The sequence below is a fragment of the Selaginella moellendorffii genome, unplaced genomic scaffold, assembly GCF_000143415.4.
Source record: "Selaginella moellendorffii unplaced genomic scaffold, v1.0 SELMOscaffold_16, whole genome shotgun sequence".
Lineage (NCBI taxonomy): Eukaryota > Viridiplantae > Streptophyta > Lycopodiopsida > Selaginellales > Selaginellaceae > Selaginella > Selaginella moellendorffii.
The window spans coordinates 741522-767245 of record NW_003314277.1 but is presented as its reverse complement, the minus strand read 5'-3'; the positions used below and the strand labels follow the sequence as shown (position 1 = coordinate 767245).

General features: G+C 46.5%; 2 protein-coding genes and 2 pseudogenes across 3 annotated transcripts; 3 read left to right on the top strand and 1 right to left on the bottom strand.

Annotated features, from left to right (window-relative positions):
• The first annotated feature begins 2191 nt into the window (after nucleotides 1–2191).
• On the top strand, nucleotides 2192–5113 carry LOC9641623 (annotated as a pseudogene).
• Nucleotides 5114–6113: 1000 nt separating this feature from the next.
• LOC9642339 lies at nucleotides 6114–24806 on the bottom strand. Of its 2 annotated transcripts, XM_024675858.1 has the most exons (3): nucleotides 24578–24806; nucleotides 23060–24529; nucleotides 6114–6347 (listed from the first exon to the last, which is right to left on the bottom strand). In XM_024675858.1, the coding sequence occupies exons 1-3, from the start codon at nucleotides 24597–24599 to the stop codon at nucleotides 6286–6288; spliced, it is 1554 nt and encodes a 517-aa protein (XP_024531626.1). In that variant the 5' UTR covers nucleotides 24600–24806; the 3' UTR covers nucleotides 6114–6285. The 2 variants fall into 2 exon arrangements, with proteins under 2 accessions (XP_024531626.1, XP_002971026.1); XM_002970980.2 differs by lacking the exon at nucleotides 6114–6347 and having other exon boundaries at nucleotides 22942–24529; nucleotides 24578–24804.
• Nucleotides 15691–18657, top strand: LOC9642340. The gene is made up of 4 exons (XM_024675857.1): nucleotides 15691–17033; nucleotides 17094–17774; nucleotides 17883–17998; nucleotides 18052–18657. The coding sequence occupies exons 1-2, from the start codon at nucleotides 15702–15704 to the stop codon at nucleotides 17721–17723; spliced, it is 1962 nt and encodes a 653-aa protein (XP_024531625.1). The 5' UTR covers nucleotides 15691–15701; the 3' UTR covers nucleotides 17724–17774; nucleotides 17883–17998; nucleotides 18052–18657.
• On the top strand, nucleotides 18858–21779 carry LOC9641622 (annotated as a pseudogene).
• Nucleotides 24807–25724: the final 918 nt, after the last annotated feature.

Here is a 25724-nt window from a genome sequence, read left to right as displayed (position 1 = left end):
GATTTCGAAAATTCTCTCCACCGTAATCCCTTGGAGACCTTCCCTGCTACTGTCAGTGCTGACAATCGACCAGTTCTCCGGCGTGGCCCAGTTTAGCTGAAAGATCTCCATTGCGGGAACTTCACGCTGGTCCTGCAAGGCTGTGGATCAGCTTGTATGCTCGCGGAGACTTCATGGCCATGTCGAGCAGCTGGACTGCAGTGTTTCTATCGCAAATGGATCTGTAACCACCTCGCTCAAAGGCTGCCGAGTTGCTGACAAGAACGAACTCGCCTTCTTGATGCTTGTCGTTGTAAAGAGTCCCAAGCCTCGTCCCTTGCTCTGATCTTCGCATTTTCTTACTTCCACTTTGCAAAAGTTGTCTGCAACCTCTGGTAAAAATGGAAGTTCCTCTCCTTCACTCCAGGCCCGGAGAAAGTCACAAATCTCTGCCATGATACTGTTGCTGTTGTAGCTCTGGATGGTAAGCTTGTTGCATTTTTGGTGAAATCGATCAATTGCCTCGTCCACCCTAAAAACGTCGCCCAAAAGCTTGGCATGACCAGCTGTAGAGATGGAACTTGAGCAACGCCAAAGCTTTCCAGTATATACTCTTGAGATGGCAGGGATCCACGGAGAGAGAAGCACTTGCGGCATCCACACACTGCTCAAATCGTCCCAGCTTGACAACCACATCGTCTCCGGATCGGTGTGCTGAATGAACTCGGGGAAAGCCGCGGCCGAGAGGGAGAGGAGTATCAGCCCCCATCGCCGTCGCTCGCAAGCTTGAAAGAAATAGGGCTTAAGCTTCCTCCATTAAAAGAACGAATATACCTTTGTTTACGTTAAGATTGTTTGCTTTAGATTAACCACAGATCGTCTCTATATCAAAATTTAAAAATTAGAGTATTAAAGGCGGCATTATGCTTATGGTTGGTTTAATTACTTCTTTCTCATTGTTGGATTCTTGTGCTTGGCAGGACGAGAATATTACAAAGCAGAGCTCCTAAATCATACGTGTGGGACATGCTGAAACTTCCTTCTCATTGTTGGATTGTTGATTACTTCTATCATTTTTGCTACAGCTCTGAAGACATGCTAAAACTTCTTTTTCATTGTTGGATTCTTGATTACTTCTATCCCATTGTTGGATTCTTGTACGAGAAGAACACAATTCATTATTTGCAAGGTAAAGTTCATAGTTTTCATTTGGATTTTCACTCATTCATGCTGAAACTCAAGACGAACTACGATGGAACCGGTATTCATCCCTGCAACTCGTCGCTCAGACACAGCTCCATCGTCTTCCTCAAAGAACTGGTACGTGAATCCCTCAAGCATTGACTCGGGAACGACGTAACGAGCTTGTACTGCTCGAGGTGCGGCAGCTTCCGCTTGTCATGCAAATCATCCAGCTCTCGAACAACTTGGTCGATCTCGGACCAGCAACTTCTCGTCGTGGTCACCCGCAGAATCATGTCCGCGAGCTGAAAGCCTTCCCACTCGACGAGTAGCACTCCACGAAGCAATAGTCCGGCAAGCATGCGAGTCCGCGAGATTCATTCGCTTGAGTACACCTTCCACTAGCGCAGCCGCTTCACCGATCACTGGACGCCGCCACCTTTCACCTCCAGGGACCCAAGAGCAAAATCGGAGCCTCCACTCGCAAGGATCAGATGGATCGTTCAACTCGGTGGTGAGTGCAAGCTTGGTGTTTGGATTGGACTCCGCCCAGAGCTTTGCTCTTGCGAATCACGAGCCAGGAACTTGCATTGCTGCAGTTTCTCAGAGAGACCAAGTTCCCAGGCCATAATTTTTTTCCCAGAATCCCCCATTTAATCGCACGTAGCTTGCATAATCCCCATTCTAACTTAATCAACATTTTCTATCTTGCTTAACTCAGAAAGCAAGGACGGATTCAGATTCACAGGGATACCCTCCTGCCATGTCATATAAAAATCAGTGTTAGTATTTCACGAGTTTATAAGCCATGATCCAGTACTTCCAGAAAATGCCCTTTGAGGGCATATGCAGTGCACATCACTGTCCAAGAAGAAATATCTCCCCATTGAGTCGAAGGTGAATTTTCTCTATCGCACTACCAACTAGCAAGATAGCTGTCGATATTGTCACTCCTTGCAATGGATTCGTGGAGCCTCCACTCATTTCTCCAGAGGTCTCCTTCTCAAGTGATTAGACTATTTCACGGGATAAGCACGACAAGGTATCTCAAGGCTAGGGTTTTCTCCAGCGGAGGTCCTGGCTCCTCGATTCGATCAGGTGACACGCATTCTCTAGCTCATCTTTAGCGCTGCCGATCGTCCATGGGAAATTCCGCATCCATTGCGAGGAGGAGCAAGCGATGTTGGAGCTCGCTCGCCAATCCCTTCTCTCAAGCGCCTCCCGTGGAGAAATCTCCGGCCCAGCAGCCGATCGAGAAGATCCTGATCGCGAACAGGGGCGAGATTGCGTGCCGGATCATCAAGACCGCGCGTAGCTTGGGATTAAAAACGGTGGCGGTTTACAGTGATGCCGATCGAAACTCGCTACACGTCCGTCGAGCCGATGAAGCAGTGTTTATCGGCCCCGCCTCTGCGCAGCTCAGCTACTTGTCCACTACTTCCATCCTCGACGCTGCTCGTCGCACTGGAGCCGATGTAAGCTTTCATTTCTTTTCTTCTCAACCCATACATATCCAACTTCTTCTCAGGCAATCCATCCCGGGTATGGATTTCTATCAGAAAATTCGAAGTTTGCGCAGGCTTGCCACGAGTCTGGGATCACATTCATTGGCCCTTCGGCAGCTGCGATTAGCTTGATGGGAGACAAAAGGTACGCCATCTCCATTTTTCTTCAAAGAACCAGCCATAAGAACTATCTTGGAACTCCTTAGTGCCTCCAAAAAGCTTATGAGCGGTGCTAATGTTCCTGTTGTTCCTGGATACCACGGGGATGATCAGAGCCACGAGCTGCTGCAATCTGAGGCTGATCGGATTGGCTATCCCGTTCTGATCAAGCCTGTTCTTGGTGGCGGAGGAAAGGTTGGTTTTTTGCTTTCTTTTTGGTATTTTGTTTCATGTTGGCGACACTACTAATTTCTCTTGTAAAGTTTTGGTTCAGGGCATGAGGATTGTCCACAGCAGAGACGAGTTTCTGGACAGTTTGAGAAGCGCTCTACGTGAGTCTGCTGCTGCGTTTGGCGACACCAGGGTCTTGATTGAGAAGTATATCGCACAGCCTCGACACATAGAAGTCCAGGTGGGAGATTTTCTGCAATCTGGAAATTTATCACAGACTTGCTGACAGATCTTTGGCGACCGCTTTGGAAACGTTGTTCATTTGTTTGAACGGGACTGTAGCGTTCAGAGGCGCCACCAGAAAATTATAGAGGAAGCACCAGCGGTAGGACAATATTTCAGGCTGTTTGCTGTTTCACCATGTTTTTTTTTTTAATATTCCAGCCGCTCATGTCAGACGACTTTCGCAACTCAATAGGACAAGCAGCAGTCAATGCGGCTAAGGTATCCTCTTTTGTGATTTGCTGCTATCAAATCTAAATTTCTTTTCTATCGAAGGCTGTGAATTACCTGTCGAGTTTATTGTCGACACTGCAACAGGAGATTTTTTCTTTATGGAGATGAACACACGTTTGCAAGTAAGGACGGACTTCCACTAGTTTCTGTATATGCTGAATTAAACTTGTGGTCAGGTTGAGCACCCTGTCACCGAAATGGTGACGCGTCAAGACTTGGTGGAATGGCAAATTCGTGTCGCAAATGGCGAAAGCCTTCCACTTGAGCAAAAGAGTATACCGCTTATTCCCGAAGATTATCGCAGCTAAGCAGGTCATGCGTTTGAGGCTCGGGTCTATGCTGAAAACGTTCCAAGAGGTTTTCTACCTGCTGCTGGAGTTCTTTACCATTATAATCCACCTCCCGCTTCATCCACTGGTAACTCGTGTCAAACTTGAAGAATACTAAGCAGTTTATCTTGTCAATGCAGTGAGAATTGAGACGGGTGTAGAGCAAAGTGATGCTGTAAGCGTCCACTACGATCCTATGATAGCCAAGCTGGTCGTATGGGGTAGTGATCGCGATATGGCGTTGGCGAAGCTGCATAATTGCCTCTCGAATTTTCAGGCAAGTTGGTTTGCTCTTTTTTTTTGTAATTATTGTTGAGTACTAACATTGCATTCGCCAGGTTGCTGGACTTCCAACTAACATCCACTTTTTAAAAAAGCTTGCAAAACATCCGGCTTTCAGGGCTGGGGACCTGGAAACACAGCCACTAGATTTTTCCGAAAGAGCCAAGCGAGATGTAAAATCTTTCGCTGCTTTAGCGGCCGTGGGCGTATGTGTAAGGGAGAGTTTTCGACGACCAGGTAAGATCGACTCGCAGTTTTTAGATAGCCAGCATTTACGATTTCCAGTGCAGAATCGAGAACTGGAGGCCCATGGCATACAACTTCTGGTTTTCGAGTCAACAATCCTTATACCAGGAAGATCTCGTTAGACTGGATGCCTGAGTCCGAGAGTCTCTCATGCGAACCGATGAGCTTAGATGTCACTTATTCAAGTGACAGCGAGTTCTTAGTAAAGGTAGACGCATTGTTTTCCCTTTTGCCTATTCCCCAAGTGGAGTCATATTGTGCAGTTTGCGGAAGATTCATCTTGTGTCAAACACAGCTAAAAGAGTTGCTAGTTCTGGCTGTGACATAACTGTCGACATCAATGGCATTTCCTCCACTATAAGCTATGGTTATTATCTGCAGGTATGCAGTTTTCTCTCCTTTCAATTTAGATCTAATTGGCATTTTCTGGACAACAGAAATCGGCTTATCACATTCACGTGTAGAAGGACGGCGAGCACCATCACTTTACAACAGCGTTGCGGGAGGCCTATGATACAGAAAGCCATTGTGAAACATCTCAACGATTAACAAGTGCTGGCAGTAGCAGCAAGCTCACACCGGGAGCCGTCGCTTCTCCCATGGTTTTGAGCGTAGGCAGTCACCATGGCAGTCCACGAGATTTTATCTTTCGTGGGCATCCTCTTGAAGACTTCTTCCGCTTCTTCCACATTTGCTGTACATGTTGACGAGGCTAGTTCCAAGGACAACGACGTTCTTCACTTTCATGCTCGAGAAGAGGCTCCTCGACTCGTGAACAAGCCCCGCCTTGGCGTAGAAGTTTAGCAGCGCGTTCCCGACGACACCATCGCATTCCACCCACGAGGCTAGCAAGCGAGAGTGGAGGACAGTGCCTTGCTCCAGTGACGGGATGCTAGAGCAAGCATCAATAGCAGCGACGAATGCAAACCTGTCCGGCTCGAGACCTTGGAGGTCCATCTTCCGGAAGAGAAGCAGCGCCTCTCTGGCATGCCCGAGCTGGTTATACGCCGTCATCATCGCAGTCCAGGCGATCAAGTCGGGATCCAGGCCTTGGAGCTGCATTCTCTCGAAGATCTCCGCAGCCTGTTCGATATGCCCGTTCTGGGCATACGGTGGAGCATATCACCGTCGGGTTCTCGAGGCTGTGGAAGATCTTCACGGCCGGGTTGACGCAGCCACACCGGCCATACATGCTGATGAGCGAAGTCGCCAGGACGGACGTGAGTTTGAGGCCCTGCTGGTGGATTCTCGAGTGGATGGTCTTGCCGAGCGAGAGGAAGGCGAGGCCGAGGTTGGAGCAGGCTTCCAGGATGGCGGAGAAGGTGAACTCGTCGGACTGGACGCCGTGGACGTCCATCTCGCGGAAGAGCTCCACGGCCTCGAAGAAGAGGCCGTTGTGGGTGTGAGCGACGATGAGGATGGTCCAGGTGAAGACGTTCTTGCGGCTCACGGTGTGGAAGACGGCGATGGCGTCGTGGACGCTGCGGCAGCGGCCATACATCTGGATGAGGAGGTTGCAGAGGTAGCGGTCGCGGTGGTAGCCGCTGGTGATCATCTGGAGGTGGACCGCTCGCCCGGCGTCCAGGTTCTTGGCGTCACCGTGGAGCTTGAGCATGGACTTGAAGAAGTGGACGCGCTTGGGATCCAGCGCGTGGGTCTTTCTCGCTGCTACTGGTGGTGGCTCCTTGAGCTCTGGATTCAATCGCAACAACATCGCGCGGCATTGGAAGAAAAAAGAGGTTTTTAGATCATCGTTCGATTGTTGTGTTGGCTCACAGATGATGTAAGTGGTAACCTCTGGAGATCTTTAGTATGAAGTTCTTAGCAAAGGTAACGCGAGCAGAAGTTTTAGTTTAAACTTTGATTCTTTTGTAACAAGAGCCACGGGATTTCTGTTTCAGTCACTTTTGAAGAGCTTAATGCAAACTCCATGGAACAGTCATCACATACTGATGAACCCTGTCCATCCCGGCAACATCTCTCTGATACATGGATCCATCGTCTTTCTTGAAGCCCTGGTACGTGTATAGGCTCGGGAACGACGTAGATGAGTTTGTACTGCTTGGGACGCACCAGCTTGAGCTTGTCATGCAACTCATCCAACCCCTGAACGAGCTCGTGGATCTTGGACCAATAGACCGGATGCGTGGCTGACGTTGTAACCTGGAGAATTACGTCCGGAGTGACCAACGAGTCGAAAGATTTCTCGTTTGACGCGTAAGGCTCCACGAAGCAATTGTCAGGCAAGCCTGCAAGGCCCCGTGATTCCTCCGCCCCCGCACGATAAGCGTCCACAGGACTCACGTCCCTGGAGTAAACGTTGAAACCAGACCCCACGCAGCGCTTCTTTACGAACACTTTCCACTCGCGCAGCCGCTTCACTGACGTTGGCCTCCGATGGAAGAGTTCGACGCCGTCACCTTCCTCTTCCAGGGACCGAAGATCAAACTGGTAACCTCCAGTGGCAAGTACCTTGTGGACGTGCTGCTGGTATATTTTGCCCGCCATGGTGTTTGCAACCGGATATCCCCGGCATAAGTCGAAAAAGTCACGGAAAGCCTGAAGCCCCTGCTTCTCAAACCTTTCAAAAGCAAGCTTCTGAATGCAGTCCGAGCCAAACACCAAGTGAGGGTGCAGCACCCGGTAACACGCAGGTATGTTCGAGTCGAATCTGTCAGTCGTAAGACGGTAGTGGAGCAGAATATCAGAAACAGCGGGGTCCTTGTCCGAGTTGAGTGTGCAGTGGAGCACATTTCTCCAGCTCTCCACCCTGGCAGCTGCCTCGTGCACCAACCCTTGGAGCGCGGCCACCGAGAACTTCTCCGTGTTGAAGAGAAGCCTTGGTAGCCCGCCACAGTAGTAAAAGCGGACACCGATTTCCTCGTCTGTCATTCCCAGCTCAAGCTCCTGGCTGCACTGCTGCAGTTCCTCGAGAGACCAGGCTCCCAGGCGGCATATATAGCCATGGTCCTTGGAGAACTCGTAGTAGCCAGTGCGATCCGGCGATCCGACGCACTGGATGAGAGGCCCCAGGTGGCTTATTCCCCTCGAGCCCCCGTCGACGATGAGCCAGACACTCGTCATGTCCCACCCCCGCGGTCGAGTATACCATTTCGATTGCAGCACCAGAGGATCGTCCAGCGAGAAGTCGAAGAACAAGTACTCTGGAACGTCATCTTCGGTCCTCCACACTACTTTCTGTCCTTCCTGAGCTCTACTGTGAAAGAAGTAGTGGCCATAGAACGTCTTGCCGATACCTGGCGTTGAGACGATGTGGAAGTTCTTCAACCCTTTCCTCTCCTTCACGACCCTGCTCCACTTCTCCACAATGAACTGATCCATGAAAAGGTAGTTTGGATGGACCCAGAGCTTGGACAGGTTGTAACGGCCCAAGAAGCCAGACGGGATGTGGAGGCAGCGGTCCTGGAGCCTGGCATGCTTTACCTCCCGGCCGTAGGCAGCGAGAAAAGGATCTGACACACAGAAACTTGTTAGAGATAATTGGTGACGCCTAGATCATACCGAGCTCCGAGCTCATCTCCCCGAAACAATGTAGTTTCTTAACCCTAACACCTGTTATATAATGTTAGTCATTAATTAGGGATGATAATATGAAAATTATTTCTCTAAAAATCTAGAAGAATGTTAGTAATAGTATATTTAATTTTGAATAATTGTTTTTATAACATTTTTTGTGTTGTTATTCAACAAACTTATGTAAACTAAACTCGTAATAAACAGAGTAATTTGGATTTCCCATAAACAATAATATAGAAGAAAAAGCTTTTCAATTTAATTTTAAAAATATAAAAAAAACCTTTAAAAAAATTTCATTGAAATAAATTTTTTTAAATATATAATATAATATATATATATATAATTTATATTAAATTTAAAGAAATTTAATGATATTTCTATATATTATTTATACTTTCTAAAATGTGATATGCAACAAGTGCACAAACTAAAGAAATATAGTATAAACCAAACTTCATGTTGTATACATAATATATAAATTCTAATATGTAATATATAAATAATATATGAGTGTAATACATAAAGTTACATACTATATTAAAATAATTAAATACAAATTAGTATATTATACAATTTAAATAATAGTTTTTGAGAAAGAGATTAATTTAATATAGTCTTTAATTACACATAAAATTTTAAGCAACTATCGCTATGAAATACAAGTTAAAGGCAAGCAAAAATGCTATGTAGGAAGCTCAATCACAAAATTGCAATGCTAAAATCTAGAAATAATTTTAATGTCTTATGAGATACATAAAATTTTAAAATAATTTTCTTTAAATATTTTTTTTGTTTTATTTATTAATTTAATTTTGAAAGTAATGTGAAATAGATTATTTGTAAGTTAAATATTATTGAGTGTTTATGCCACTATACTACTAATGACTTTATAATTTACATTCTTTTTATCAATGATAGTGTATTTTGGTGATGGTATTTTCTAAATTTATTTTTTAATTTTTTATAATAGTCACAAAATTATTTTTCTAAATAGATGAATTTTAATAACTTTTAACGTATCACTGTTATTTCCACCACTTGTAATTGAATTTATTATAAATTTTTGTTAAGTTTACATTCCAGAATAAACAAATGTTTAAACATAAAAAGGGAATTAGAATATATCTTTCTATTGCATTAATAAATAAAATAATGACTATATAATTTTAAAAAAATCTTAATAGTTTATAATTACATTTAGTTAAACTTTTAACTTTTAGATAATAACAATCTCTAAAATAAATTCATTATCCTCCAAAACCTTTAACTCATTTATATCAAATTAATTTTACATTAAAAATATATTTAACATATAAATTGTGTATATTTATTTTATTTCATTTGATTATTTTGAATTATTTTTAATGCATTTACACAAAAGATTGATATTAGCATGAACTATGATTATTATGTGTGTGATGGAGTTTGTAAAAAGTAATTATAAAATACACATTTAAATTAATTATAAACTCAAATATATTTATCAAAGTAATAACAAATAATTTATTGCATGTTGCATACTTAGTTTTCTTAATAGTAATGTTTTCAATCAAAATTTTATAATATTTTATAATTTAGAAATACAAGATTAATTTTCTTTCATATGGTAGAATAATTTATCCTTTATTATCTTTTTGGTATTTGCAACCTACCACACCTTAATAAAACAACTATTTTAGACTTTCACTTTATATATCCATATCCAAACTAAAATTCGAGTTTGAGATGAAGCTCAAATCCAAATTTATTATAATGCATATAAGGCAAAAGTTAATAATTCACATATAAACTAAAAGTTCAACAAAGAGTGTAAAGTTGAACACCCAAGGTTTGATCAGGGCTACATAATATCCTTACTAGAATATATTATGAAGTGTTTAGGAAAAATTAAATTGTAAATAAAAAATTAATTCAAATAAATATCAACTGTTAGATAGTAGAATATTCTAAAATATGCATATTCTAAGTATGTTCATTTTTCACATATTTGTATGTATCACCGTGAAATTATAAATCTACTCACATTGTGTCAATAAATCTAAACAATTGTCCTAGCCAAATCAGAAAGAACTTTATAATTTCAGAATACTAGATTTAACTCCAAAAAATTTATTAAGTGTTTTTTTTGCTGTTAGACAAAACATGGGCTTTCAGTTTTTTATGGATTGCTCCATTTCTTGTTTGTTTGTTTTTATTTTTCTAGCAGCTTTACATAGAGGGAAAAAATCACCTTGCTATACAGCTTATTATTTGTTTCCATTCATGTGTTAGTCATATGACTTTTTTTATTTTGTTTGTTTCTATTAGTGAGAAATGTAAGCTCTTCGGCATTTCCAACTGCAAAGAGTGAGACTACCAAACCTTTACAGAAGTTTAGGGGTTCATGGCAAGTTTTTCTTGGCCAAAGCAACAAGGAGGGGAGGCATTATATCATTTGAACCTTAGTCATTCCACATTGCAAAAGATCTTTCTGTGACTGATATGAACAGCTGAGTGTTGAGCATGTTTTTACTACTCAGCGAGGAACTTAACTCAGATAGGAAGATAAGTATCCAACAGGCAAGGTATCCTTTCTCTCAAGTGCCTCCCACGGAGAAATCTCCGATCGAGAAGATCCTGATCGCGAACAGGGGCAAGATTGCGTGCCAGATCATCAAGACTGCACATAGCCTGGGATTAAAAAAGGTGGCGGTATTGCTGCTCGAAATTCGCTACACGTCCGTCGAGCCAATGAAGCAGTGTTTATCGGTCCAGCCTACTCCACTACTTCAATTCTCGATGCTGCTCATCGCACTGGAGCCGATGTAAGTCTTCCATTGGTTTTTTCTTTCTTTCTCTTCTTCTCGACTGATACTTAGCCAACTTCTTCTCCAGCGATTTGAGGAACATGAAGCTATCGCCTTCGAGTAGCATGGTCCGAAAGAAACGAAGAGCTTCCAGGCACTACTGGTTCAACGAGTACGTAACCAGGGTGATTTTCCTGTGCTCCATCTCATCAAGACGATCTTGGCATCGCTCACGCTCCCCACATCTCCCATACATGTTGACGAGAGCAGTAGCTTCAGCAACATCTCCAGCTGCAGCAGCTCCAGGGAAAAATCTTGTGTGGAGCTCTCGAGCCTGGTCGAGAGCGTCCGGTTGGTCGAGCTCCAGTCCTTTCGAAACTTACTGCCATCTTCAAGATTTTTTCCAGACTTAACTTCCTGCGTCTCGAACCTCGAGTTTCTCAAGTTTCTTTTCTCTCCTTTTTTCTCTCTATTCAGATAGTTCTTTGGTTTAGTCTAGTCTATTCTTGTGTGACAGTCTTGCACCATTCTGGTGTCTGGTGTTGAATCGGTGCTAAGCTGTCTCCGGCCCAATGCTTCGTGCTGCTCCTTTTTTCCGTGCATCGAACAAGTATAAAACACTTGCGAGGCATTCAGGAAGCACAACTTTGTCCGTAAAGTTTTCCAATTCTGGAAGCACAGGGCTGCGAGTTGAAGGAGCTCACATACGACGATGAATGTGATGAATGATGTTTGAAGTTGGCGATATATTCTGAAAAGCAATATATTTTGCGTTCATACGCAAGAGCTTCTGGCACCGGTAGATAAACGATAGGGGTGGAAGACTTTGTCCACTTCTGTGTCTCAACAACCATCATTATCTAAACTGTACAAAGGAGCAATATATGTTGACTTTGAGGCATATATGTTGGATAGAAAGACGTAATTACGTCCTTCTAAGATGAATATGATATTGTAAATACAGGTCAAGATTGTCATGGCACTGGAAGAGAAGTTCAAGATCCAAGTGGAGCAGCAGGGTGCCGAGACAGTCAGGGACGCAGCTGATGTGATCCATTATCCATAAGCTCGTATATGGTGGATTCAAATACGCCAAGCATATGTACAGGCTTCCGACAATAAATCGTTTTTTTTCTTGTTCTATTTTTTTATATAGTTCACGCACTCCTAGATTGCTAGCATTCGTTTTGTTTTAAGTCTACGAGTATCTCGGGTGTGAGTTTTATCATAGTTTACTAGCTTTCTAGTCTCCATGTCGTCCACTTCACTGGTCTTTTCCTTTTTTTCATCGATCATAGTTCGCTACACTATTCTTTTCCTTTTTTTATCGATCATAGTTTACTAGGTTTCTAGTCTCCATGTCGTCCACCCACTGTTCTTTTTCGTTTTTTCATCGACTATGGTCTATTGTTTTCCCTTCTAATACCTTGTTTTACAATCCTTCCTGGTGTTTTTCTGTGTTGTTGGCCTGCATTTCTTCATTGGAAGTTTCTTAGTTTCCCCAGCTGTTTTCTTCTTGCAGGACGCGAAGTTCAGCACGATAGGAGATTTGTCTGGAACTGACAATGACGACGAGCCCAAGGGATTTCAGTGGGAGGCTGCAGGCATAGGAAAAATCGTGATGAAGCCGTGGAGGTCCGGCTAAATGGCTACGACCTCAGAGTTGAGACGAGTGACACGGTAATGTTCTTCATTCCAAAACCAAAACAAAGTCTCACATCCCGGTGTTTTTTCCAGGTCCCATGGGATTCTGGCAACAGTAAAAAGGGCCCCGAAGGCTGGGCAGGGAAAGTTCCACTGTTCCCGTGCCATTGGTACGTGCACAGCCTGGGCTTCCGAGCAAAGTACACATTTTTCAGCAGCGACAAGAACATGGTGGTTCACGGTGACGGGTTTGCGCACCAGGAGAAGAACTGGGGAGAAACTTTCCTTGCCGGTCATGTGTGGCCCCAGGGGATGTCGCGGGATAATTCTTCCCAGATTGTCTGCTCGGGAGCTCGGTTCAAGCTCGGCAAACTCCTGGAGACCACTTATGTCTTCTCACTCGGATACCGATCGGCCAACTGCAAATTGGATCTGCGCACCAACGACCTTGAGACCATTTTCAAGGACGTGCAGCTCTCTCTCCTGGAAGAGAAGTTCGCGTTAACCGGAGTTGGTCCTTCACACACTATCATGGTATGGCTTTCGGTTCTCTCCTCCTTGGCGATTAGATTCTATGCTATGCTTCGCCGGTGTCCTTCTCGGAGCAAATCCTTGCTCCGATTGGAAAGCTCGAGTGGCAGCCCGCGTGCCGAGAGTCATTCGTGGCGACGATCGAGGTGGAAGTGTTCGAGCACGCAGTGTGGGGAGTGGCCAGCGAAGGTAAGCTGGTGGACAGCCAGATGTTTCGATGCGCAGCTCTCGAGTTTGGCGAAGATCTGCTCGAAGACGCGCTCCAGCAGCAAGATCAATCAAACCCAAACTAGATTCTTTTCTACTTTTAAAAAGGTATAATAGAAAAGATTCGAAAAGATTCTTAATGAAAGGAATATGCCTTTATCCCGTGAACTAAATATGCCTTTTATCTCCAAACTAGATTCTTCAATTCTGTAAAAAGGTATAAAAAAAGAATATGTTTTTAGGGCTCTTCGCATTCCACTATTCTTTCCTAGCAACGCTAATCCCCCAGCCGCGCTCTCGGGTCTAGATCGATCGCTTGCTCCGCCGCCCCGGACGTCCGCCGCCGTGGATCCGGCAAGATCCCAGGAGCGCCGTCACGCTCGTGATCGCGGGCTGGATGGGCATCTCGCGCACCAGCACCTCGGCGTGATCCAGCCACCCCGCGCGGCCGAAGAGATCGATCATGGAGCAGCGCTGGATCGATGCCGTGGTCGTCCGCCATGCACACGAAGTAGCGCCGCGCCTCCTCCAAGAGCCCGGCGTGGCGGCACGCCGAGAGGATGCTCACGATCGTCACGCGGCTGGGCTCCATTCCCTCGAGATGCAAAGAGCTCCCTCGCGCGGATCCAATCGCCCATGCTGCGCGAAGGAGATGACGATCGAGTTCCAGGCGATGGTGTCGTGCTGGGAACACGGCCATGGCGAGATCCAGGCGCCCTCACTTGCTGTACATGTCGAGCAGGGAATTCGCGACCTGGATGCGGTCGTCGACGCCGCTGGCGATCGCCCTGGCGTGGAGGATCCGGCCGTCGGCAAGGCGCGAGCTGGATTTGCAAGCATCGATCGCGCTGACGAACACCACGGCGTCGGGCTTGATGCCCTCGATATCCATCTCGCGGAGCATCACTAGAACGCTAGCGGCGTTGCCGCTCTGGGCAAGCGTATGGATCATCCCGTGGAAGATCTCCAGCGCTCGCTCGATCCGGCCGCTCCTGGCGTTGGAGATTGATGAGCGAGTTCCCAATCGCGGAGCTGGATTCCAGGCCGCAAGACGCGATCACCTCGCCGATCCCCGCGAGGTTGCGCGGGCAATACGAGGGGTCGCTGGCGAGCGCGTCCATGATCGTCATCATCGAGACGCAGTCCTGCCGCACGCCCTCGAGATGGAAGAGCGCCACGGCGAGATCGACGCGGCCATGCTGGGAGCACGAAGAAATCATCGCTGTCCAGGCCACCACATTGGAATCCAGCGAGCTCTCGCGGAAGAAGATCGCCATGGATTCGTGGAGGAGCCCCCACTTCCCATACATAGCGATCAATCCAGTTCGCAGGTAGGGATCGCGCTCCAGCCCGGAGAGGAAGATCCACTCGGGAATCGGCGCCGCGGCGCTCCGGATGGATGGATCCGACTCGAGCACGCTGGCGATCACGAGCCTGTCCGCGCTAACGCCGGAGAGCTGCATCCTCCGGAAGAGATCCATCCCCTCGCGATGCAATCCCATCTCGGCGTGCGCCGCGATGATCGACGCCATGTGACAACATTGGGGTCGGGGATCTCGCTCGCATTTGCAGTAGAAGTGGACGAGCGCGCTGCCAACGACGACATCGATCGCGATTCCACTCGCCACGATCCGGGCGTGGAGATCGCTCCCAGTGGCGAGATCTCTGGCGGAGGAGCACGCGCCCAGGATCGCGAGGAAGGTCACGTCGTCCGGCTTCACGCCCTCGAGATCCATCCGGCGGAAGAGATCCAGCGCCTCCAGCAAATGCCATTGGACAGGGACATTGGACAATGGTGTCTGGTCGACTTGGAAGATCCAAGTGCCAGGGTTAGTGGGAAATAACCTTGCAAACTTAGTAGATTGGAGAGTTGCTCCCTACATACAACCCCTTTGTCATGTAGTCTCCAATGTAGTCGATGCAATCTTAGCCTTTGGCAAGGTTGGCAGCTTCATGGACGATGCCATGGTGTGCATTGGAGAGTCTTATATAGTCTAGACAGGAGTGCGTCCTATCTCACACTGGTAAAGCCGAGTACGAAAGGTTCTTGTTTCCATCTCTGAGACTACGTCCAGGAATAAGCTCTAATTCAAGCCAAATCCTTAAGGCAATTTTCGTCTTCTACATTTACCTTTTTCTAAACACTGATAGAGGCCGACGTGGCAGTAGAATAACTTTCATTGAGTGGAAGTCAGAAATGCTTGATAATGAATAAATTCATGTGAACCTTCACTTTCAAGTTCACTTTTCACTTTCCGTATTAACAAGAAACCAAGTCCCGCTTCTGAGCCCATGTTTAATTTGAGCGAACTTATGGGGGACGAAGCCATGGACACAAATGAGACACCTCTGGGAGGTGCCGGAGAATATAGGAAAAATGCATTAGAGCGACAAATCCAAGATCGAGGAAAAGTTGTCCCTCCAAATCACATACGCATTACTGTTTTTCAAATTACTGGCAGTGGAAAGAATCATTTGCATTATTGCTGCTACGGTTGGGGATGAAGGACATGTTGCACTGAATAGATTCTCCACTACCATGTTCCTTTAATTTGCCAATAGGTTCGACTTGTTAACAGCCTTGAAGGATACAGCTTTCATTTTTTGTTTTTTCGTTTAGCGAACTTATGGCGGAAAGGAAGCCATGGAAGACGTCGAGCATTGTTGCCATTGCAGTATTCATATTTGCCATTGTAATTGCAACAGCTGTGCTGCTAGTCTTCTCGTTATGTGTGAACAAAAAGAAGCCAGAAGGTGAGTTCTATTCTGATCTCATCAAACAGACAGGTACAACTTGTTGGGAAACCAACGTGTTTGCGACAACAAACGACCCCTTCTACAAATGGGCCACAAGCACCTCCATTGCGTCAGCACTCGTGTGGGGTGAAACTAAAAATTCGAGCAGTGTTAGCATGACGGAGGTTGCTGCTGCTTATCAAAAGCTCAGTGCATGGCGGGTTTGGAGAAGCAACAACAAAACTGTAGAAGCTGATCTTTTCAACTCGCCTGATCCACACTTGTATGGAGGAGTCATTCGCCAGCATGGTACTAGTCTGATCTGGAAAATGGCGATTCACTGGGGGATAAGCTTACGCCTGTGCATCAATGATATGAGTGATATGGGGGCGTCTGCTGTCGAACGCTGCAAGATCACTGCACCTATAGTCTCAGTGAACAAAACCAGCGGTACGCCGGATCTTGGCTTACTTCTCAGTAAAGTACCTTTCGCAATGCCATCTTCCAAATTCACGCATCCAGTTCTCACCAAGTCTGGATTTTATTTCAGCAACTTTGCTAGCAGTGCGAGGTCCAACATATCCACAGGGATTAGCCAGGAGAAAATTCCCTCCAACGACTCGACATGGTCTTACTACAGCAATGATATTAGAGAATGCAGCCCATCAGTTCCCATCAACTACATCCCGGATGTTATTTCTTACTTGTCTTATCCATTCTTAGAGTGCGCCTGCCGTCGCCAAGTTTGCATAATTGGATACGACTTGACGCAAGGCCAAGATGTTTCCTTCGCCTTCAACACTTCTCAGTGTGAGACATCTCGATCATTTTGGGACTGGGATCATATTATAGATGAACATATCATCTATCTTGGATCTTACAGCATCAAATTTAACCTCCCGGTGACAGTCCTAATTAGTTTTAATGACTCTCTTCCCATTGGCGCCAGCCTTGCCAGCCTCACAGAAGGTGTGCTGAGTGGGATGGAGCAGATGACAACATGCATTGAGACAACATTAGAAGGAGACCAAGAGCCAAATCCCACAGTTCTATTCGATGCTTGTATAAAAAACGTGACGGGTTCCCAAGTTATGCTCATCACCGGCATTAAGTACAAGTATTCTCGTATGCAAACCGACAAGGTGTGCGGCACTGTCATCAAAGAGTTTCTGTTGACGAAGAAACCAGGAGGGAACATCACCTGCGGGAACGAAGAATTCAAGGTGAGTTCCATACTATGACTTTTTTTTTCTGGAGGCTGATGTTTTATTTTCTTGGTTAAGGTTGATTCACCACCGTGTTTCAAAAAATTGTCCGCATATGACAACATGAACGTCCAAGAAGTTCTCAATGACTTGTTGAAAGTGAGCAACGTTCATCATTTTGGAAAGCAGTATTGGAAAGATGGATCTTCTCGTCGAACACAAGTTTATGCGTCTTTTCTGACATTTGTCATTGCATTCCTGGGAATTTGTGCTGGCTCCTTGAGCAGGACACTCTTAGAGTGGGAAGATTCATTGTTTCGCCAACTCCATCAACTTAAGTTGGCCGGTAAGCCAGGCTACCGTCCACTAATCAGAACTTTGGGGCGGACAGTGTTCATTGCTGGTTCAGTGGCAGGAAGCTTGCCAGGTCTCTACTTCAGCATAAATGACCTCCAAAAGGAACCTTCCCTTGCCACTGCTGAGACAATTCTCCAGCTCAATAATGACACAGCATTCCTAGTGACAACGACATCCACAGTTGAAGTTACTCCAAACTGGATAGTCTTCCAAGTGTTCACTGTGTTTATTGGATTAGCAGTGGTTGCACTAGCCATCCTCATCTACTTCAAATTAGAGAAAAATCTACGTCAGACTACGCACGGGACAAGGAAGCGGCAAAGAGGGCCATGGAGATGGAGTGGGAGGTGAGGTTTGGGAAGCAGGAGGACGCTTTCGTTGCCAAGGCCATCTACGAGAGAGGTATGGACTCGTTGCTCAAGTCCTGGGCCTCTGAGTGAGCTTGTTTTTCTGCTTGTCCCTTCCTTCTCATTGTTGGATTCTTGATTACTTCTATCATTTTTGCTACAGCTCTGAAGCATACCTGTGGGACGTGCTGAAACATCTTTTTCATTGTTGGATTCTTGATTACTTCTATCCCATTGTTGGATTCTTGTACGAGAAGAACAAACTTCATGATTTGCAAGGTAAAGTTCATAGTTTACATCTGGATTTTCACTCATTCATGCTGAAACTCAAGACGAACTACGATGGAACCGTCATCATGTATCCGTCCCTGCAACTCGTCGCTCAGACACAGCTCCATTGTCTTCCTCAAAGAACTGGTACGTGAATCCCTCAAGCATTGACTCGGGAACAACGTAACGAGCTTGTACTGCTCGGGGCGCGCCAGCTTCCGCTTGTCATGCAAATCATCCAGCGCTCGAACAACTTCTTCGATCTCGGGCCAGCAACTTCTCGTCGTGGTCACCCGCAGAATCATGTCCACGAGCTGAAAGCCTTCCCACTCGACGAGTAGCGCTCCACGAAGCAATAGTCCGGCAAGCATGCGAGTCCGCGAGATTCATCCGCTTCAGTACACCTTCCACGAGCGCAGCCGCTTCACCGATCACTGGACGCCGCCACCTTTCACCTCCAGGGACCCAAGAGCAAAATCGGAGCCTCCACTCGCAAGGATCACTCAGATTCATAGGGATTATCGCACATAGCTTGCATAATCCCCATTCTAACTTAATCAAACTCAGAAAGCAAGGACGGATTCAGATTCACAGTCCTGCCATGTCATATAAAAATCAGTGTTAGTATTTCACGAGTTTATAAGCCATGATCCAGTAGTTCCAGAAAATGCCCTTTGAGGGCATATGCAGTGCACATCACTGTCCAAGAAGAAATATCTCCCCATTGAGTCGAAGGTGAATTTTCTCTATCGCACTACCAACTAGCAAGATAGCTGTCGATATTGTCACTCCTTGCAATGGATTCGTGGAGCCTCCACTCATTTCTCCAGAGGTCTCCTTCTCAAGTGATTAGACTATTTCACGGGATAAGCACGACAAGGTATCTCAAGGCTAGGGTTTTCTCCAGCGGAGGTCCTGGCTCCTCGATTCGATCAGGTGACACGCATTCTCTAGCTCATCTTTAGCGCTGCCGATCGTCCATGGGAAATTCCGCATCCATTGCGAGGAGGAGCAAGCGATGTTGGAGCTCGCTCGCCAATCCCTTCTCTCAAGCGCCTCCCGTGGAGAAATCTCCGGCCCAGCAGCCGATCGAGAAGATCCTGATCGCGAACAGGGGCGAGATTGCGTGCCGGATCATCAAGACCGCGCGTAGCTTGGGATTAAAAACGGTGGCGGTTTACAGTGATGCCGATCGAAACTCGCTACACGTCCGTCGAGCCGATGAAGCAGTGTTTATCGGCCCCGCCTCTGCGCAGCTCAGCTACTTGTCCACTACTTCCATCCTCGACGCTGCTCGTCGCACTGGAGCCGATGTAAGCTTTCATTTCTTTTCTTCTCAACCCATACATATCCAACTTCTTCTCAGGCAATCCATCCCGGGTATGGATTTCTATCAGAAAATTCGAAGTTTGCGCAGGCTTGCCACGAGTCTGGGATCACATTCATTGGCCCTTCGGCAGCTGCGATTAGCTTGATGGGAGACAAAAGGTACGCCATCTCCATTTTTCTTCAAAGAACCAGCCATAAGAACTATCTTGGAACTCCTTAGTGCCTCCAAAAAGCTTATGAGCGGTGCTAATGTTCCTGTTGTTCCTGGATACCACGGGGATGATCAGAGCCACGAGCTGCTGCAATCTGAGGCTGATCGGATTGGCTATCCCGTTCTGATCAAGCCTGTTCTTGGTGGCGGAGGAAAGGTTGGTTTTTTGCTTTCTTTTTGGTATTTTGTTTCATGTTGGCGACACTACTAATTTCTCTTGTAAAGTTTTGGTTCAGGGCATGAGGATTGTCCACAGCAGAGACGAGTTTCTGGACAGTTTGAGAAGCGCTCTACGTGAGTCTGCTGCTGCGTTTGGCGACACCAGGGTCTTGATTGAGAAGTATATCGCACAGCCTCGACACATAGAAGTCCAGGTGGGAGATTTTCTGCAATCTGGAAATTTATCACAGACTTGCTGACAGATCTTTGGCGACCGCTTTGGAAACGTTGTTCATTTGTTTGAACGGGACTGTAGCGTTCAGAGGCGCCACCAGAAAATTATAGAGGAAGCACCAGCGGTAGGACAATATTTCAGGCTGTTTGCTGTTTCACCATGTTTTTTTTTTTAATATTCCAGCCGCTCATGTCAGACGACTTTCGCAACTCAATAGGACAAGCAGCAGTCAATGCGGCTAAGGTATCCTCTTTTGTGATTTGCTGCTATCAAATCTAAATTTCTTTTCTATCGAAGGCTGTGAATTACCTGTCGAGTTTATTGTCGACACTGCAACAGGAGATTTTTTCTTTATGGAGATGAACACACGTTTGCAAGTAAGGACGGACTTCCACTAGTTTCTGTATATGCTGAATTAAACTTGTGGTCAGGTTGAGCACCCTGTCACCGAAATGGTGACGCGTCAAGACTTGGTGGAATGGCAAATTCGTGTCGCAAATGGCGAAAGCCTTCCACTTGAGCAAAAGAGTATACCGCTTATTCCCGAAGATTATCGCAGCTAAGCAGGTCATGCGTTTGAGGCTCGGGTCTATGCTGAAAACGTTCCAAGAGGTTTTCTACCTGCTGCTGGAGTTCTTTACCATTATAATCCACCTCCCGCTTCATCCACTGGTAACTCGTGTCAAACTTGAAGAATACTAAGCAGTTTATCTTGTCAATGCAGTGAGAATTGAGACGGGTGTAGAGCAAAGTGATGCTGTAAGCGTCCACTACGATCCTATGATAGCCAAGCTGGTCGTATGGGGTAGTGATCGCGATATGGCGTTGGCGAAGCTGCATAATTGCCTCTCGAATTTTCAGGCAAGTTGGTTTGCTCTTTTTTTTTGTAATTATTGTTGAGTACTAACATTGCATTCGCCAGGTTGCTGGACTTCCAACTAACATCCACTTTTTAAAAAAGCTTGCAAAACATCCGGCTTTCAGGGCTGGGGACCTGGAAACACAGCCACTAGATTTTTCCGAAAGAGCCAAGCGAGATGTAAAATCTTTCGCTGCTTTAGCGGCCGTGGGCGTATGTGTAAGGGAGAGTTTTCGACGACCAGGTAAGATCGACTCGCAGTTTTTAGATAGCCAGCATTTACGATTTCCAGTGCAGAATCGAGAACTGGAGGCCCATGGCATACAACTTCTGGTTTTCGAGTCAACAATCCTTATACCAGGAAGATCTCGTTAGACTGGATGCCTGAGTCCGAGAGTCTCTCATGCGAACCGATGAGCTTAGATGTCACTTATTCAAGTGACAGCGAGTTCTTAGTAAAGGTAGACGCATTGTTTTCCCTTTTGCCTATTCCCCAAGTGGAGTCATATTGTGCAGTTTGCGGAAGATTCATCTTGTGTCAAACACAGCTAAAAGAGTTGCTAGTTCTGGCTGTGACATAACTGTCGACATCAATGGCATTTCCTCCACTATAAGCTATGGTTATTATCTGCAGGTATGCAGTTTTCTCTCCTTTCAATTTAGATCTAATTGGCATTTTCTGGACAACAGAAATCGGCTTATCACATTCACGTGTAGAAGGACGGCGAGCACCATCACTTTACAACAGCGTTGCGGGAGGCCTATGATACAGAAAGCCATTGTGAAACATCTCAACGATTAACAAGTGCTGGCAGTAGCAGCAAGCTCACACCGGGAGCCGTCGCTTCTCCCATGGTTTTGAGCGTAGGCAGTCACCATGGCAGTCCACGAGATTTTATCTTTCGTGGGCATCCTCTTGAAGACTTCTTCCGCTTCTTCCACATTTGCTGTACATGTTGACGAGGCTAGTTCCAAGGACAACGACGTTCTTCACTTTCATGCTCGAGAAGAGGCTCCTCGACTCGTGAACAAGCCCCGCCTTGGCGTAGAAGTTTAGCAGCGCGTTCCCGACGACACCATCGCATTCCACCCACGAGGCTAGCAAGCGAGAGTGGAGGACAGTGCCTTGCTCCAGTGACGGGATGCTAGAGCAAGCATCAATAGCAGCGACGAATGCAAACCTGTCCGGCTCGAGACCTTGGAGGTCCATCTTCCGGAAGAGAAGCAGCGCCTCTCTGGCATGCCCGAGCTGGTTATACGCCGTCATCATCGCAGTCCAGGCGATCAAGTCGGGATCCAGGCCTTGGAGCTGCATTCTCTCGAAGATCTCCGCAGCCTGTTCGATATGCCCGTTCTGGGCATACGCGTCGATCATGGCAGTGGAGCATATCACCGTCGGGTTCTCGAGGCTGTGGAAGATCTTCACGGCCGGGTTGACGCAGCCACACCGGCCATACATGCTGATGAGCGAAGTCGCCAGGACGGACGTGAGTTTGAGGCCCTGCTGGTGGATTCTCGAGTGGATGGTCTTGCCGAGCGAGAGGAAGGCGAGGCCGAGGTTGGAGCAGGCTTCCAGGATGGCGGAGAAGGTGAACTCGTCGGACTGGACGCCGTGGACGTCCATCTCGCGGAAGAGCTCCACGGCCTCGAAGAAGAGGCCGTTGTGGGTGTGAGCGACGATGAGGATGGTCCAGGTGAAGACGTTCTTGCGGCTCACGGTGTGGAAGACGGCGATGGCGTCGTGGACGCTGCGGCAGCGGCCATACATCTGGATGAGGAGGTTGCAGAGGTAGCGGTCGCGGTGGTAGCCGCTGGTGATCATCTGGAGGTGGACCGCTCGCCCGGCGTCCAGGTTCTTGGCGTCACCGTGGAGCTTGAGCATGGACTTGAAGAAGTGGACGCGCTTGGGATCCAGCGCGTGGGTCTTTCTCGCTGCTACTGGTGGTGGCTCCTTGAGCTCTGGATTCAATCGCAACAACATCGCGCGGCATTGGAAGAAAAAAGAGGTTTTTAGATCATTGTTCGATTGTTGTGTTGGCTCACAGATGAATCGCAGTTTCGTTTTGTTGAGAGCCAGTCCAATGGCCTTGTAAGTGGTAACTTCTGGCTCACTCCTGCAGATCTTTAGTATGAAGTTCTTAGCAAAGATAACGCGAGCAGACTAAACTTTGATTCGTTTGTAACAAGAGCCACCGGATTTCTGTTTTAGTCACTTTTGAAGAGCACTCCATGGAACAGTCATCACATACTGATGAACCCTGTCCATCCCGGCAACATCTCTCTGATACATGGATCCATCGTCTTTCTTGAAGCCCTGGTACGTGTATCCCTCAAAGCTAGGCTCGGGAACGACGTAGATGAGTTTGTACTGCTTGGGACGCACCAGCTTGAGCTTGTCATGCAACTCATCCAACCCGTGAACGAGCTCGTGGATCTTGGACCAATAGACCGGATGCGTGGCTGACGTTGTAACCTGGAGAATTACGTCCGGAGTGACCAACGAGTCGAAAGATTTCTCGTTTGACGCGTAAGGCTCCACGAAGCAATTGTCAGGCAAGCCTGCAAGGCCCCGTGATTCCTCCGCCCCTGCACGATAAGCGTCCGCAGGACTCACGTCCTTGGAGTAAACGTTGAAACCAGACCCCACGCACCGCTTCTTTACGAACACTTTCCACTCGCGCAGCCGCTTCACTGACGTCGGCCTCCGACGGAAGAGTTCGACGCCGTCACCTTCCTCTTCCAAGGATCGAAGATCAAACTCGTCACCTCCAGTGGCAAGTACCTTGTGGACGTGCTGCTGGTATATTTTGCCCGCCAAGGTGTTTGCAACCGGATATCCCCGGCATAAGTCGAAAAAGTCACGGAAAGCCTGAAACCCCTGCTCCTCAAACCTTTCAAAAGCAAGCTTCTGAATGCAGTCCGAGCCAAACACCAGGTGTATGTTCGAGTCGAATCTGTCAGTCGTAAGACGGTAGTGGAGCAGAATATCAGAAACAGCGGGGTCCTTGTCCGAGTTGAGTGTGCAGTGGAGCACATTTCTCCAGCTCTCCACCCTGGCAGCTGCCTCGTGCACCAACCCTTGGAGCGCGGCCACCGAGAACTTCTCCGTGTTGAAGAGAAGCCTTGGTAGCCCGCCACAGTAGTAAAAGCGGACACCGATTTCCTCGTCTGTCATTCCCAGCTCAAGCTCCTCGTTGCACTGCTGCGCCTCCTCGAGAGACCACGCTCCCAGGCGGCATATATAGCCATGGTCCTTGGAGAACTCGTAGTAGCCAGTGCGATCTGGCGAGACGCACTGGATGAGAGGCCCCAGGTGACTTATTCCCCTCGAGCCCCCGTCGACGATGAGCCAGACGCTCGTCATGTCCCACCCCCGCGGTCGAGTATACCAGTTCGATTGCAGCACCAGAGGATCGTCCAGCGAGAAGTCGAAGAAGAAGTACTCTGGATCTTCGGTCCTCCACACTACTTTCTGTCCTTCCTGAGCTCTACTGTGAAAGAAGTAGTGGCCATAGAACGTCTTGCCGATACCTGGCGTTGAGACGATGTGGAAGTTCTTCAACCCTTTCCTCTCATTCACGACCCTGCTCCACTTCTCCGCAATGAACTGATCCATGAAAAGGTAGTTTGGATGGACCCAGAGCTTGGACAGGTTGTAACGGCCCAAGAAGCCAGACGGGATGTAGAGGCAGCGGTCCTGGAGCCTGGCATGCTTTACCTCCCGGCCGTAGGCAGCGAGAAAAGGATCTGACACACAGAAACTGTTATAGATAATTCGTGACGCCTAGATCATACCGAGCTCCTCGCTCATCTCCATCTCGCCCAAAACCCTAGCACGGTGTAGCGGTCTAAGAAAAAACAAGCTGTAGTAAGTTTCTCAAAGAAAAAAAGCATTCCTCGCAAAAAAAAAAAAAAAGAATCCCTCTAGACCAATTTCTTGCAAGATCCTTCTGGCGTGCTACCAAAACCTAGAAGAGCTTGTAAATGGCACGACAAGAACCCTAGATTGCGAGAAAGGGATGACCCGGCTCGTCACAAGATCTCAATCAGAGGATGATATCATGCAAAAAAACAAAAGAAGATCGACCTATTGCCACGTCAGCACTTTCTGTTCTCGTGGCAAGTATTGACTATGCCACTTCTTTTGAAAGGTTCTGTTTAACACCCTTTACAACCCACATTATATGCATCCTATAACTCAAGTAGTAACACATTTCCAACTTACTTCCATTCTACAATGAGCAGCACTCTTCCATGCTAAATAGAAGTCACTAGCAATTTCTTGACACTATAATCTCAAATTTCCCCCACTCCAACAGCACCTTCTTTTTTCCTTTTGAAAACTTTACTTTTTTTATCCACCTTTCACCTTAAAAGTTTAAGAAATGTTTTGAGTTTCAAAAACAATGGGACATGATAACAAGGGTGTTTGATAGACATAATAAACTATTATATAACAATATTAAGGAATTACTAGGTTAGGATAATAAAATAAAGAAAGGGCTTTGCAATAAAATGATCATCCTTTTAGTTAGTTGATTTAGGGTGTAAGGGATGGGATTTTAACACTTAGTTCGATTCTTGTGGTTAATGAATAGGGTAAGAATATTTTGCAAGAATATTCAGCATATCAATGAGAAAGTTTATCACTCTTCCCATTCCACAAAGGCACTAAAGTGTTATGTTGCTAATTTGATGGCACGAAGACAAAATCATCTATCTTATATCAGATTAGTTGCTTCAAAATCAAGTTTATTTTGAACATCCTTACTCAAATACAATTCCAACTCTATTGTTGTTCAAGGATGACTTTGAATACAAGATCATATATTTTATATCAAATTAGTTGCCTCAGAATCAAGTTTATTTTGAACATCCTTATTCAAATATAATCTCCAACACCATTGCTGTTTAGGGATGCCTTTCAAATATGGCAAAATAA